General features: G+C 38.5%; 1 protein-coding gene across 1 annotated transcript in view; it reads right to left on the bottom strand.

The window, feature by feature from the left end:
* Nucleotides 1–13,777, bottom strand: part of lrig3 (leucine-rich repeats and immunoglobulin-like domains 3) — a gene marked incomplete at its 3' end in the record, with an annotated part of 26,683 nt that overhangs the window by 12,067 nt on the left and 839 nt on the right. The window contains 2 exon segments of the mRNA XM_014027010.1: nucleotides 7,811–7,885; nucleotides 7,975–8,046. Coding sequence (XP_013882464.1) covers nucleotides 7,811–7,885; nucleotides 7,975–8,046 — 147 coding nt within the window.

Below are 13,777 nucleotides of genomic sequence, written 5' to 3'. Positions count from 1 at the left end.
GGTATGAATACTTTTGCAAACCACTGTATATTGCAAAATGGTTTCAACAACAAACAAAAACATTTCTCAAATTTTCAACAATATCAAAATAAAGTGGATGTTATAACCAGGACTTCAAGTAAAACTAGTCATTTAGACATAAAAAAATTCAAAGTTGGCATAAGTTGCCTAATGTTATAGTGTGACAGGACCATAAGCTGCACATAGTCCTGTCATAAAACTATTTCAGATAACTGGAATGTAAATGTGGTGAAGCCTAATAAATGTAATATCTGCCTGCCATACATGAACTTCTGCCTGCTGCTCTGCTGTGCTCTCTGAGCAGAAGCTCATGTTACATTAGCAAGATGGATTTATGACTGAACGAACATCCACATCTTTTTTTATCATCTCTGTGGGTAACAATACATAAAAAACAAGTTTTATTCTCCAACAACCTGGGTGTGAAAAAACTACGGTTGTTAAATCTTCGCTCGGCACGACGTGCAGCAGGAAGAGGAGAGGAGAGGAAATGATCCCGCGACACAACGTAACTTTTCTACAGCGGGAGGGGGAAATTTTGAGGATTTACTCTCTCTATACCTGTTTTAAAACATTATATTTCTTCATTTATTTTCAGAACATTTCAAACTCCTCCTGCTCAGTTGTCTCTGCACTCACAGCCCTGTGGACACAGGTACGATGATGTAACTGACGACAGGACGGTAGAGGGGAAATTTCTACCGTAGGCCAACTTTATATAGTTTTTACCGTCCATCGCATATACCGTACAGCCCTAAAATAATTAAATAAAAATCATTAATAATTTGGGTTTAGCTCTGGAACTTTTATTTTTCGGTCCGTGACAAACTCTGCCGTAAAAAAAACAAACAAACTCCGCCATCTTTGTTCTTCTGTTTAATTTGCTGACGATGCAATGAATTCTGGGATACCTTTAGCCAAGTAGTGTTTTTCGGGGTTTTGTCGGGCCGACGAAGTGGGACAGCCTATGGCGTGGGGCCAGTGACATAAGTGGCCGACAAATGCGCCCCACATTTGCTGCAACCCATGAACTGAGACGCCCCTGGTGTGTGTGTGTGTGCACGTATAGTTTTGTCTCTATTGACAAAGCAACACAACACCACTATTATTGTGCTGAGAAAACTTCAACCATAGATTTTCACCACAAAATGCGTGACACAAGCTAGACTCTGTTTCTGGGTAATCCTCAGGACTGTGTGTAACCAGACTTTTTACACCACCATTAGTTTCACACAAGCTGGTACCTGCCAGCACCCCCATCCTAGCTTCGTGTCCTCCAACACTTTCACACTGACCTCCCAAAATGACAAACTATTAAACGGAGGGTCTTTTTTTTTTTTTTTTTTACCAAACCTTGGATGTTTTCAGGAAAGCTGTCTCAACTAAGCAGCCAATAATTTCAACGGAGCACGTTTTGCCGTCTCGCTCGTGCTGCGCCTGAGCTTTTGTGTGTGTGTGGTATTTCCTATTGGAAAAAGAACAGAGTTTTTTAGATGCAATCTGATGACTCCTCTCCGCCGTGGCGCCTGTAATGAAAAACAGCACTACGATTCTTTTTTTTTTCTTGTTCAGACGCCATAATGGGCTTATCATATATCTTTGACATCACGCTAACAACTTTCTCAAGCTTAAAACGTCACCCACAGCTTATATTGACCAATAAATTCATGGATGCATATTTAACTCTCACGTGAAGCACAAATAATACGTCTRGATCTGTTATAATAGTTTTTTTGACCAGACTAAACACCAGAATAGTCAGAACGGGTGATGATGTTTGGACAAGCATTCGACTCTTTATTCTGTAAACGATGACTATTTTAATTGCTCTCGTTTTGGTTTATAATTCACGKCTTAAACCAGGTTTCTTATTTCTGCTGATGTACCAATCAGTTTCCTGGGATCTCTGTGGTCATTTGTTGAACCCTCCTGGAACACAGGCGGGGGGGATTAGGCGGCGGAGGCGGGGTTTACCCCCTCCTTTTCCCTAAATTCCTGGGAAATTGTTCAATTAATTAAGATGATCACGACTCAATTACTACCAGCTGCAGGGTTATTGCCGTTTGTTTTTACTCGAAGCTGCGAGGTCAAAGGAGTCGGGGAGAGCTGCCGCTATGTCTGACTGGCTGTTTGAATAAGTGGTACTTGATACCCTGAGGTCTATTTTTTTCTTGACAATCCTCCCAACTTGGAGAAACTAAAGGAGGGAGAGAAATTCTGGAAAAATGTTCCACTGGAAAAAGAAAATTGCACCGAGCTGCACGACAAGAGGGGGAAAATGAGGGGGATTACCAGTGATAGCAGTATGTGAAGGTTAGCAAGTGCAATTTTTTTGTCCTTTCTCTTCTTACGACTCTAATTTTAGATCAATTAAACTTTTGCACCAGCTTTTCCTTAAGGAATTTCAACAAATGTGAAGTCTTTTAGTTAAAATGCGACAGTATATATTTGTTGTAAAAGACAGACAAAGCAACATTTTTAAGTTTAAAGAATATCTGCTGGCAAAGTGATGGTGCATTCCAGTAGCACTGGGAAGTGGAAATTTCCTTGCTCTCATTCGTAAATTTAAACTGGAACGCCCCCTCCAGTGGTAAATCCCATTCGTATAGTGGGAGCGACTGTGCCTACCCCCAGTTTTGATTTCAAGATGGCGGCACTCACAGTTTTAGAAAGTTAACTCCCTGACTTTTACTGTTATTTATCGTTCTTAATGTTTTTGCCAATCAATCAATCAAGTTGATTTGTAAAGCACATTTCAGCAACAAGGCAGTTCAAAGGGCTTTACATCATAAAAACACAAAAAATACAAAGTCATAGAACACACAGTTAACAATTGAATCATTACAGTTTGTCAAGTGCCATCGTTACACATCAAAATGTTGATTAATGTTTCATTTATCATGTTTCATAAGCAACTCTAAACAGGTGGGTTTTCAGTCTTGATTTAAAGGAACTTAGAGTTTTGGCTGTTTTACTATTTTCTGGGGGTTTGTTCCAGATTTGAGGTGCATAGAAGCTGAATGCTGCTTCTCCATGTTTGGTTCTGGTTTTGGGGAAGCAGAGCAGACCAGAACCAGAAGACCTGCTAGGTCTGGAAGGTTCACACAACAAAAGCAGATCTTTAATGTATTGTGGTATAACAGTATTTTAAAGTCTACTCTCTGAGTTACAGAGAGCCAGTTTAAGGACTTTAGAACTGGGCAGATGTGCTCTATCTTCCTGGTTGTAGTCTAAACGTGAGCAGCAGCGTTCTGAATCAGCTGCAGCTGTCTGATGGATTTTTTAGGCAGGCCTGTGAAGACACTGTTGCAGTAATCAATGCGACTAAAGATAAACGCATGAATGAGTTTCTCTAGATCTTGCCGAGACATTAGTCCTCTAATCCTGGAAATGTTCTTCAGGTGATTTGAGGCCGACTTTGTAACTGTCTTTATGTGGCTCTGAAGGTTCAGGTCAGAGTCCATCACTACACACAGATTTCGGGCCTGACTGCTAGTTTCTAGCTGTAGCAACTGAAGCTGTGCGTTGACTATAGATCATTCCTTTTTAGGTCCAAAGATAATAACTTCAGTTTTGTTTCTGTTCAGCTGGAGAAAGCTTTGGCTCATCCACACATTTATCTGTTCCAAGCATCTGTTTAGTGATTGGATAGGTTCAGAGTCACCTGGTGACATCGTAATGTCATCTGCGTAGTTATGGTAGCTAATCTTATTTCCTGTTATAACCTGAGCTAGCGGGAGCATGTAGATATTAAATAAGAGGGGTCCACGGATTGAGTCTTGGGGTACCCCACATGTGACTTCTGTCCGCTTCGATGAGAAGTTATCTATAGAAACAAAAAAATCCCTGTTCTTTCTGTAAGATTCAAACCAGTTGAGTACTGGACCRGAGAGTCCTACCCAACTTTCCAGCTATTTCAGTAATATGCCATGATCGATGGTATCAAATGCTGTGCTGAGGTCCAACAGAACCAGCACTGTTCTTCCACAGTATGTATTAATATGGATGTCACTGAACACTTTGACGAAGGCATGTTTAATCACTCGTACAATTTGTGCTTTTTTTTGCGCATACTGTTTGTGCATTATGCAGCTCTCTTTTTGTCATTGTTTATATCGTAGCAGTGTTGTAGCTAGGTTAGCGGCATCAATACAATCGCCTGTCGGCTAAGTGGAATAAGTTTTCATTTGGTTTGTTGGGAAACTACGTCACTATTACTTCTCAGTTCTGGAATACGATGTAAATGGAACGCACCATAACACTTGGTATAATATTAGCCCTATTTTAATGAGTTAGCACGATGAGATAACACATTTTTCTGGTTGAGGTGTTAGTTTCGACTCTCGTAGGGTTGAGTTTTTGCTTCAAGCAAAGGAGTTCAAATACCTGAGAGTCTTGTTCACAATAAATGGTAAGCTGCGTGATGAGCTAATGAATCAGGGTCTCATTTAGAGGATGTTGTCTGAGCAAAGCTAGCGATTAACTGGTCCATCTGCGTTCCAATCTGCACATCTGGATTATGACCAAAATATCAAGATCCTGGATGCAAGCAGCTAAAACCCTCCAAAGAGCTGCCAGGCTCAGCCTTAAGAGACTAAAAGTACTTCAAACCAGGACGGCGACACCTTCTGGGTGTGTTTTTCGAGAGAGCTAAGGTAACATGTGGGGGATTGAAGAGAACAACAATAACCTGATTCATTATGAAGGAGAAGAACGATAACGAAGCACAGCAAATTTGCATTTGGTTAAAACATTGAGTCACAAAGAAGATGCTAAACTAAAATCTTCTGCTTTGTTTTGAAAATGCTTTAAAAAAAACAAGAAGATAAAAATACCTCAAAATAACCCTGAAAAGGTTCTTGTAGCAATAGTCTAAGCCAGGGTTTCTCAAACATTTTGGGTCTGGGAATCCCTTACAAGAGTGAAAAATATCCAAGGACCCCCTTATAAACCCAATGCTGTTTTAAAATAGTTTACTGTCTTTTTATCTCCTAAATGTTTGGTTTAGTGTGTTTGTTTTACTAGTGCATTGTTACCCATATGCATTTAAAAAAAAATAAAAATCTAATTAACAATTTCTTGAAAATTTTTGAGGACCCCCGAGATACAGCTCGCGGCCCCCTTGGGGTCTTGGAACCCCAGTTTGAGAACTTCTGGTCTAAGTTAAAAGTCTAAACTAACCATGCCCAAATCTTAGGTTTGGGAAAGCTCTCATCACCCTGACAAGGAAAACTTTAAGTACACTGGTTGGAGTCCTAACTGGGCACTATCTGCTCAAACACCACAAAGTGATGATGGGACTCCGTGACAATGGTCTGTGTGATGTCTGTGGCATTGAACTACAGACCTCTTTGCACTACTTAGACCACTGCCTGGCTCTGAGCAGTCAAAGGAAAAGAATTATTGGGGACTCCTTTATGGATCCAGAGAAGCTCAGAACACTGAGTGTTTCTAAACTTGTGTCCTTCATCCGAGTGACAAGAAGGTTCGAATRAAGACTAGTGTCTTTTTGGGGAGAGCAATGGGCCCACCTACGAGGCCACCGCTCAAATGGGTTCTTTATCCAGCCCCAGTAACCATAACCATAACCTTCATGTTTAACCATTGATAAAATGACAGGGCTTTGTAAAATAACACTAGGTTGAGTAAGCCACAAAATGAAAGCACAAGCAACAAGACAATCAGAGCCCTCCCGTTTAAAAAAACAGGAAAATCCACTCACAGGTGGGAGAGCTTCAAAAGATAARGCTTTTCCTTCTCATGTTTCTGTACTAATAAGAAAATGATTGCTGGAGGTGACGCTCCTTTTCTTAAAGCTGCAAACAAATTGTTGATTGACTGGCTGAGGTCTGAGCGCCCTGCGGCGGCAGCTGGTTGTGTCGTGCCGGGGCTTGATGAGGAATACGCCTCATCTGGCCGGGGAGTCGGGGCACATTCTTCCACAGTAACTTCACGCCGGGTAGTTTTTCAGAGATATGCCACAGACCAAATAAAAATTGTTGAGGTTTCACACACTAATATTTGGTGTTAGTCTGAAAGCACGTCTTGCAAAACAAGATTCCAGAGAATCACTGACTCGAAGTCTGCAGGGGATGGTGATGGATTTCTTATTTTCAACKAGACTGAAATGAAGCACTCCTGCGTCCACAGAGTGGATTAAACCCCCGACATGAGTTCATTTAGTTCAAGAAACTAAATGAACCCATTCCTTTAAAGATGACAAACCGTCTCTTTCCAACTTTACATCACTAACTCCAAGAAAAAATAAAAATATAAATAAAAAAACAGCAATAACCACCTAAAAAGCCATTTAATTTCCATTGATGACATTTGTTCTAGAACATTTGGGGCTGACTGCCCCGTCTGGGAAACGAGGTGATTTTTAATCATCTTACWCAAAATCCTTCGTCAAAAAAATGTATGAATATTTTTGGTCATGAGCTTGGATCAGTGGTATGTGGTTGTTTTTTGTGACAGCCAGTTCAGCTCTCTATGACAAATATCAAACATGCTCAGAGATCTTCTGGGAAAGTCTCACGCAGGCTGACTTTCCGACATCTTTTCTTAGCCACAAGCACAACCACAGCGTTTTCCTCCTCTTCGTCCCTTTTTATTTAGTGTCTGAATATAGAACTAATAAACAGAAAAATCAACACTTATCTCTGTTAACTGTTGAACAGATATCCAGCTGTTTCCTTGCTTCAACACCACGATTTTAGGTAGGATTCTGGATGAAGGCATCAACAATTGAAGCTTATTGAAATTTACGAAATTTACATAGAGTTAAAAAAAAATTTCGAACACACTGGGAGAAAAAATTGTAACAGCTACTGAAACTGTACAATTGCTATCCACCTCTATCCAAGACATTACAATTATGTGTCTTCCTCTGGCTTCATAAAATACGCTTGCCGCTTATGAAGTTTCCAAAATTTTCGTAAAGTTACGGAAGTACGGGAGTGGGCATTGTTACAACAATGGCTACTGAAGCTGGTAAAATCACTACCTACCTCTATCTAAGCCAGCGCAATTTATTCTTCATGTGTYTTCTTCTGACTTCATAAAATAATTAAGGTCACCCGTACGCAGCTTACGAAGTTTACAAAATTTAAATAAAGTTATAGATGGAATGGGACTGGAGATTGTGACAGCATACAAAAACAGCTACTGAAGGTGTAACCTTGCTACCCACTTCCTCTATCCAAAATGCCCAATTTTATTCTTCATTTGCATTTCTGTGGATTCATAAAATAGATAGTCACCTGCACATTGCTTACGAAGTTTACGCAATTTTACGAAATTTAAGTAAAGTTACACAAAAACTGCTACAGAAGCTGTTCCATCGCTACCTTCCTCCTCTATCAAAGAGAAAATTTATTCTTTGTGTGTTTGCCTCAGGCTTTATAAAGTAACTGCAGTCATCCTCACCACTGCTTACGAAGTTTACGAAATTTACGAACCTGAAAATTGGCACGGTGCCCTGATGGCATCCTGATGCATTGGCGATGATGTCATAAACTCTAACCTGCAACCCAAAGGTTTACGTGCACTTTCCACGATTTGTTTCCTGTTTTTGTGGCACCAATTACAGGGCTGGCATTAAAGTATTTGGTTGTTTTTGGTGTTTTCATGTTGATGAAGACGTTTCTAGAAACTGTTCCATGTTTGTGAGGAAATTTTTAGATTTGAGATATTTTTAGGTTCCAGTCCCACCCTTTAGACCAGACCTGTAACTGGACACAAAAAACAACTAAAACATTAAAAAATAATAATAATAAATTTTACTCACAGAATGAGTGTTGAGATGTTGGAAGAGTAGGGACCCAAATCTGGTATTTCCTCCAGTTCGTTGTGATTCAGTTTTCTTTTTATTTTGAGAAACAGATAAACAGAAACTCAGTTACATGTTGTAAAATAAAAAAGCAAAGTTTTAGTGAGAACACCAATACTTACATTTCACTTAGGTTTTGTAGTTTGGAAAACAAATTCCTATCAAGAGCCTGTAATTTGTTATGGCTCAAGTTCCTGTGAAAGAAAGGAAAAAGATAAGTTTTTTAATTTTTTTAAACATTTCTCATCTGTGACGATGTGAAGCAGATCAAAGACTCAATAATTACACTGCGTGGGTCAGAGGAATGTTTTAGCATGCATGGTGATTGAAAAAAAAAACAAGATTTATTCCTGGCACACTGTCAGCTGAAGTTACCGTAAATGTATAGAGCCTTAAACTATTTTCTTTCGAGATACGAAGCTTTTAAAAATATGGTTGGATCAAATAAAGTGGCTCTTGTTTAACATCCAAAAAAGGTTTGGATGTTAAAGTCCAATTTTTGGATTTCAGTTCCTTCTTTAGTAAAACAAGAGAGGAGGTCCATGAGAAGGGCAACAACAAAAGATAAGAGAAGTCAACAAAACTTAAATTAGCCTGYTTCTGGGGTCTGGACTTGAATCAAACACGTTTCTATTCTGACTTCAGCAATTACAAAACTTTAAACCGAACCTAGTCGTATAAAAAGTTGTCTTTTCCGTCATAATTGCCGGTTTGAGCGACCTCAAAAACCTCCAGCAGCCAGAACTCCTCTGGAGTTTTGCACACTTTTAGAAAACGTCTTAATATTTGCGTCATTTGAAAGAGTTTGTGTGCTTCTTATTGTTCGTTTTAGACTCGAACRGTGCTCAGTCGGTTCTGTTTTTGTTTCGGCACCGTTGGATCTTGGCCCAACTCGACAGAGCCTTGTCAGGTGCAGCCTTGGACTCCTTGAATTTTTTTTAAATGAGCCTGAAAAGCAGCTCAAGAGGTCTGGCGAACAGAGCCTTGTGTGCCATTAAAAGCGGCGAAGTGTTTGACGCTGTTGTGCACGATCGACGCTGCGGTGCCAGACATGTTTTTTTTAACACCTCCCCTCCTCCTCCTCCTCCTCCTTCTTCTTTTTCTTACCTCCCTCATCTGGAATCCATCAAGGAGCTGTGGGAGGAGGGGGAGAGCCTAACAACTAATAATGTATCCGCAATGCCAGGAAAGACGAGTGGGACAACTTTCATTCCCCCTGCTGAATTTTCTGGACCCCGTTTTTATTCTTTAGCAGACGATCAACTGGAGGGGTTTTTTTTTTGGCCTTGCTCCTTCTCCTTTTTACCCTCCGAGTGTAACTTCTGCACAAAAAGCCATATGAGAAAGGTGTCCTATCATATTCCCAAGATAAACTCTGAGTAGACCCTACACATCCATTTCCCCTCACAAAGCAGGCTCTGAGTGGAGCAAGATAAGCCATAGTACAAGCTGCAACCTGTGTCTGCTGCTCTGCTGAAAACACGACACGACTTCCTTATCGCTCGCTGAAAAGTGAATGAACGGGCTGCTCTTTACGCTACAAGAGCTGTCGATACTTCTCACACACAAGCAGATTTATAGGTTGCAGAAACAGTTCTCTTTGGAAGATTAAAACAAAGGTTAAACTAAAGAGCCAAACTTTTAGAAAACTCKGAGTCATATTCTTTACCATTTACATAAATAACATATCCGTTTATCTCTTCAGTTCTGTTATTTTAGCTCTAATCTTAACTAAATTACAGCCAGATGAATAGATTACAACAGATTATTTTAAAAGAAGGATGGAAAGGTGAGTAGGAAGTGATTTTTTGCATGTGGCTCCAGTTTGTACCCTATAGTCTGCATGAAAAGTGACCAAAACAGCATAAAAAGTGGAAAAACAACAACAAAAACAACAATCAGTACCTGATTGAAAAGCTAAGTAATAAAGAGATAAGCTAATTTATTTACTTTGTACTTTCACAGTTTTGTAACCCTACATTTTGTACCAATGTACATATGCACTCATTTGACATTTTAATGAGTAATGAAGATACAGATTTACAGGGATGGGCACAGTTCTGCTAACAGCCAAACTAGCTTCTCATTTAGCGGATTAGCCTTTTTGCTAACTTTAGAAACCGATAGCTGACCGATTAGCTTCCACTAAATTAGGTTCTGCTAATTTTAAGTCCACTAAAGTGTAAAAGGTTTTATGCCATTTATTTTGAATTAAATAAAAAATATCCTCTCTTATAGTGTTGGACATGTCAAGCATCTTGTGTGTTAGCATTTAGCATCTTTAGCAGCTAAACATCAAACTAGGAGCAAAAAAATAAAATAAAATAGCATTTAACAATATTTAAAAAACAAATACAAAAATTGACTGAGCTTAAAATATAGTAGAGAGTATTTGATATTTGTTGTTTGACTAGCTTCAAATGGTATTTATAAAAGTACAAGCTTTAGAAATTACTTTATTCTGAAGGGGGTAAACAGGAAGTATCACAATTTAGCGCTATAACTCTGGTTTGGATTGGCCGATTTGACACATATGATTCAAATTAAACCAATAGAAAACTAGCAACAGTTTTGTGTCAGTCCCATCAGTCTTCAACTGGACGGAGATGAAAACGTGACACAGATTGCGTGACAGTCGTCTTAGCGGTTAGCTTCAGTAATTTTAATCTGCTTAGCAGATTAGCGGTTAGTGAACCCAACTTTTTGGTTWGCTGTGCCCTCCACTGCAAATTAACAAAAGTCCTCATCTGTAACCACATTTGTTCCTCTGAGCATTAGGGAACATTTATAACCGAACTTTAGCCAAAATGTAACCAGAAAGTAAAAGTATTTGGGTACAAAGGGTCCAAAATAGCAAAAATACRAATTGGATAAGGAATGTCTTATGTAGCACATTTATTAAATATTAACACCTGGGTACTACTACTGAAGGAACAAAGTGACCTGGTTTCCTAATTTATTCACTTTATATTTTTGCAGTTTTAGTCACTTCGTGCCTGCACTTGTCTGGGTCCTAAATGTAGTTAAAATTAGGGCTAGGATCTCTGGGTAATGAACTAGACATTTCTCTAACTCAACAAGGACATTTTAAAACTTAAGATTCAAATTTTACACCTTAAAACCCAGCTGTCCGACTTTGAGAATCCTGGACAACTGCACGTCTTTATAGCAGCCACAATCTCACTTTTATTTTTAAAWTCACGGAAAAGCACGCCTGCAGCCTCAAACGCTTCTTTCATAACTTCGTCATCGCTGAAAGACTGCTTTTGTGTTGAGCCAGGATGCGGCTACATTAGCAGCCTTACCTTTGCTGTTGTTTTTTGAAAGAAATGCTGTTCCATGTTATCCTTTTTGGACAAGGCAGCACTCGAATTACATATGAGTCCTCTTCCCACTCCAGGTGAAAATAATAAGTTTTTGTTTGCTTGTTAGCTCGTTTTTCGTTCACGGCACCCAAAACTCGCGAGACTACGTCTGTGAGAATTTACAAGAGGGGTAGGGCAGAGGTAGCGCTTTCAAGGCTGGAATGTTAAATAAACAAGGTTGCGTTCTACAAGTCTCGCGATCCACTGGCAACCAGTCGGTGATCGACCGGTAGATCATGATCGACTGGTTGGGCACCCCTGGCTTAAAGCCACTTCGTACCTACACTTTTCTGGGTACTAAATATAGTTAAAATTAGGACTAGGATTTCTGGGTAATGAACTAGATGTTTCTCTAGTGTCAACGAAGACACAAATAGCGTAACTAATGAGCACTTATTTATTTACTGTATTGTAATCACTACATCTGACGATGACCTAACCAAGTTATTACATTTTTATTTATTTATGCAACGTTTTAAAACTTTAGATTCAAATTTTTAGTTTCTTTTAAACAACCTGTCATTTAAACAGCTACAGCTTAAAGCAGCTTCTTTTCTTCACCCCCTCGTTTTCTTTTTGTGAGTTTTTTGTGAGCTAATCCTCCCTAATCGGTGCCGTTGGTCGGCTCCAGGTTGCTAATTCAGCAGAAATAATGGGGTGCAGGAAAACAAAAGGCTCGAGCGGTTTGAGGGGTTTAAGATGTGCCGGGGAGCAACTCGTAAATTAGCATGCCAGAGTGAAAAGAATTTTACCCCCTTGTATGGATTTTTTATTTTTTAAATTTTCATTGGAAGAGCGGACTTCGTTTATGAGGCTCAGGCTCGGCTCTGTTTTCTCTGGCAGCTACAAATTTCCAGAGGCAGCACATTTTCGAAGAAGAAAAAAAAAAAAAAATTCAGCAGCTTCAACCAGGCACAAAATCAAGTTCTGTAGACGATAAATATCTAGTTCTCCAAGCCAAATGTGAAGTACTGAACATGTATCAAGAAAACTGACACAGGAAYGCAACTTTAAAGTCAAAATTTAAACACAAACTTTAAGGATTTGGGTCTTAATTTGAAAGTCCTGAAAACTGAGGAACACAACGTTTCTTTTTCATTTTTACTAATCCAGATTAAACATTTTAAATTTAGCCATTTTTGACACCAAAGTAGTCTGTTTCTGAGTTTATGCTTTCAAAGAGTTCTTCAATATGTTTCATTTTGTAAAACTATGTTCTGATTCAGAAGAAAAGAAAAATCTGTGTTTGATTTAGGGCTAACTTATCTCGCACCATATGGCAAATAATTAGCATTTATTTAACCGTTATGGGGTTCACAGGGCATCCTACAGTGTAAGCAAACAGAGCTGCACAAACAGCCTGATTTAGCATTCCTGTTGTTTTTCATGCATTTTTTGCCAACTTCTGTTTATTTTGTGCTACTTTAGCTGTTTCTGTATCAAAACGTTCGGCTCATTCAGGAGATGAGTGCTCTGAATTTTGGCTTTTGTAACTTTTATATTTGTTTTACATTTTAACTTTATTTACTAATATTTTCCTCTGTAGATTTGTTATGTTTCTTCAACAACAATCTGCTTTATTAAACTGGTTCTGTTTTTGTCTTCTTGTGTTAGTTTGGTTTTCAGCTATCTTTAGCTACCATTCATCTAGTTTTAGCTTTTAGCAGCCAATTGTTACTTTTAGCATTTAGCTAGCCTTTAACTACTTTTAGCTTAAAAGTAGCCATTTTATGCTTTTAACCTCTTAGTAACTGTAGCTAGCCTTTTGCTACTTTTAATTACTATTCATCCAGTTTTAGCTTTTGGCTTCCAGTTGCTACTTTTAGCTTTTGGTAGCTGATAAGACATGTATAAGCTTTGATATTTTTTAGCTAGACTTTAGCTACTTTTAGTTTACAGGTAGCCTTTGATGCTTTTAGTAAACCCTTTGATGCATTTTGACTAATTAACCATTTGATATTTAGCTATTTTTTAAATATATTTAGCTTTAAGCTAGCCTTTTGCTGCCTTTAGCTACTATTTACTTACGTTTATCGAGCCCCTAGCTACTTTCAGCTTACAGGTAGTCTCCTGATATATTTTAGCTAGCTATGGTTTTTTTTAGCTATTTTTATATGTTTATCTCTTTTAAACATTTAGCTTTAAGTTAGCATTTGCTACTTTTATTCTATGTTTAGCCTTTTGATACTTTTACTCTTTATTTAGGCTTTTACTACCTTTAGCTAACATTCATCTACTTTTAGTTTACAAGTAGGCTTTTGATGCTTTTAGCGAGCATCTTTTGACCAGCTAGCTTTTTGATACTAAGCTATTTTTTTCTATAACTTTTGCTTTAAGTTAGCCTTTGCCTCTTTTCATCTATATGTAGCCTTTATTTTTGTACTTTTTAGCTAGTGTTGTACTTAATTTAGCTTTAAATCAATATTTGATTCTTTGGCAAAGTCATTCTCAAAACTGTCAAAAAATTTTGTTTAGCCATGTGTTTAAAAGATTTTGGCAGTAAAGTTATAAGTGTAACTAGATTTAGCAAATCTATCTATCTATCTATCTATCTATCTAT

This window comes from Austrofundulus limnaeus, unplaced genomic scaffold (assembly GCF_001266775.1).
Source record: "Austrofundulus limnaeus strain Quisiro unplaced genomic scaffold, Austrofundulus_limnaeus-1.0 Scaffold607, whole genome shotgun sequence".
NCBI lineage: Eukaryota > Metazoa > Chordata > Actinopteri > Cyprinodontiformes > Rivulidae > Austrofundulus > Austrofundulus limnaeus.
The sequence above is the reverse complement of the archived record's forward strand: the minus strand, read 5'-3'. Positions and strand labels throughout refer to the sequence as shown.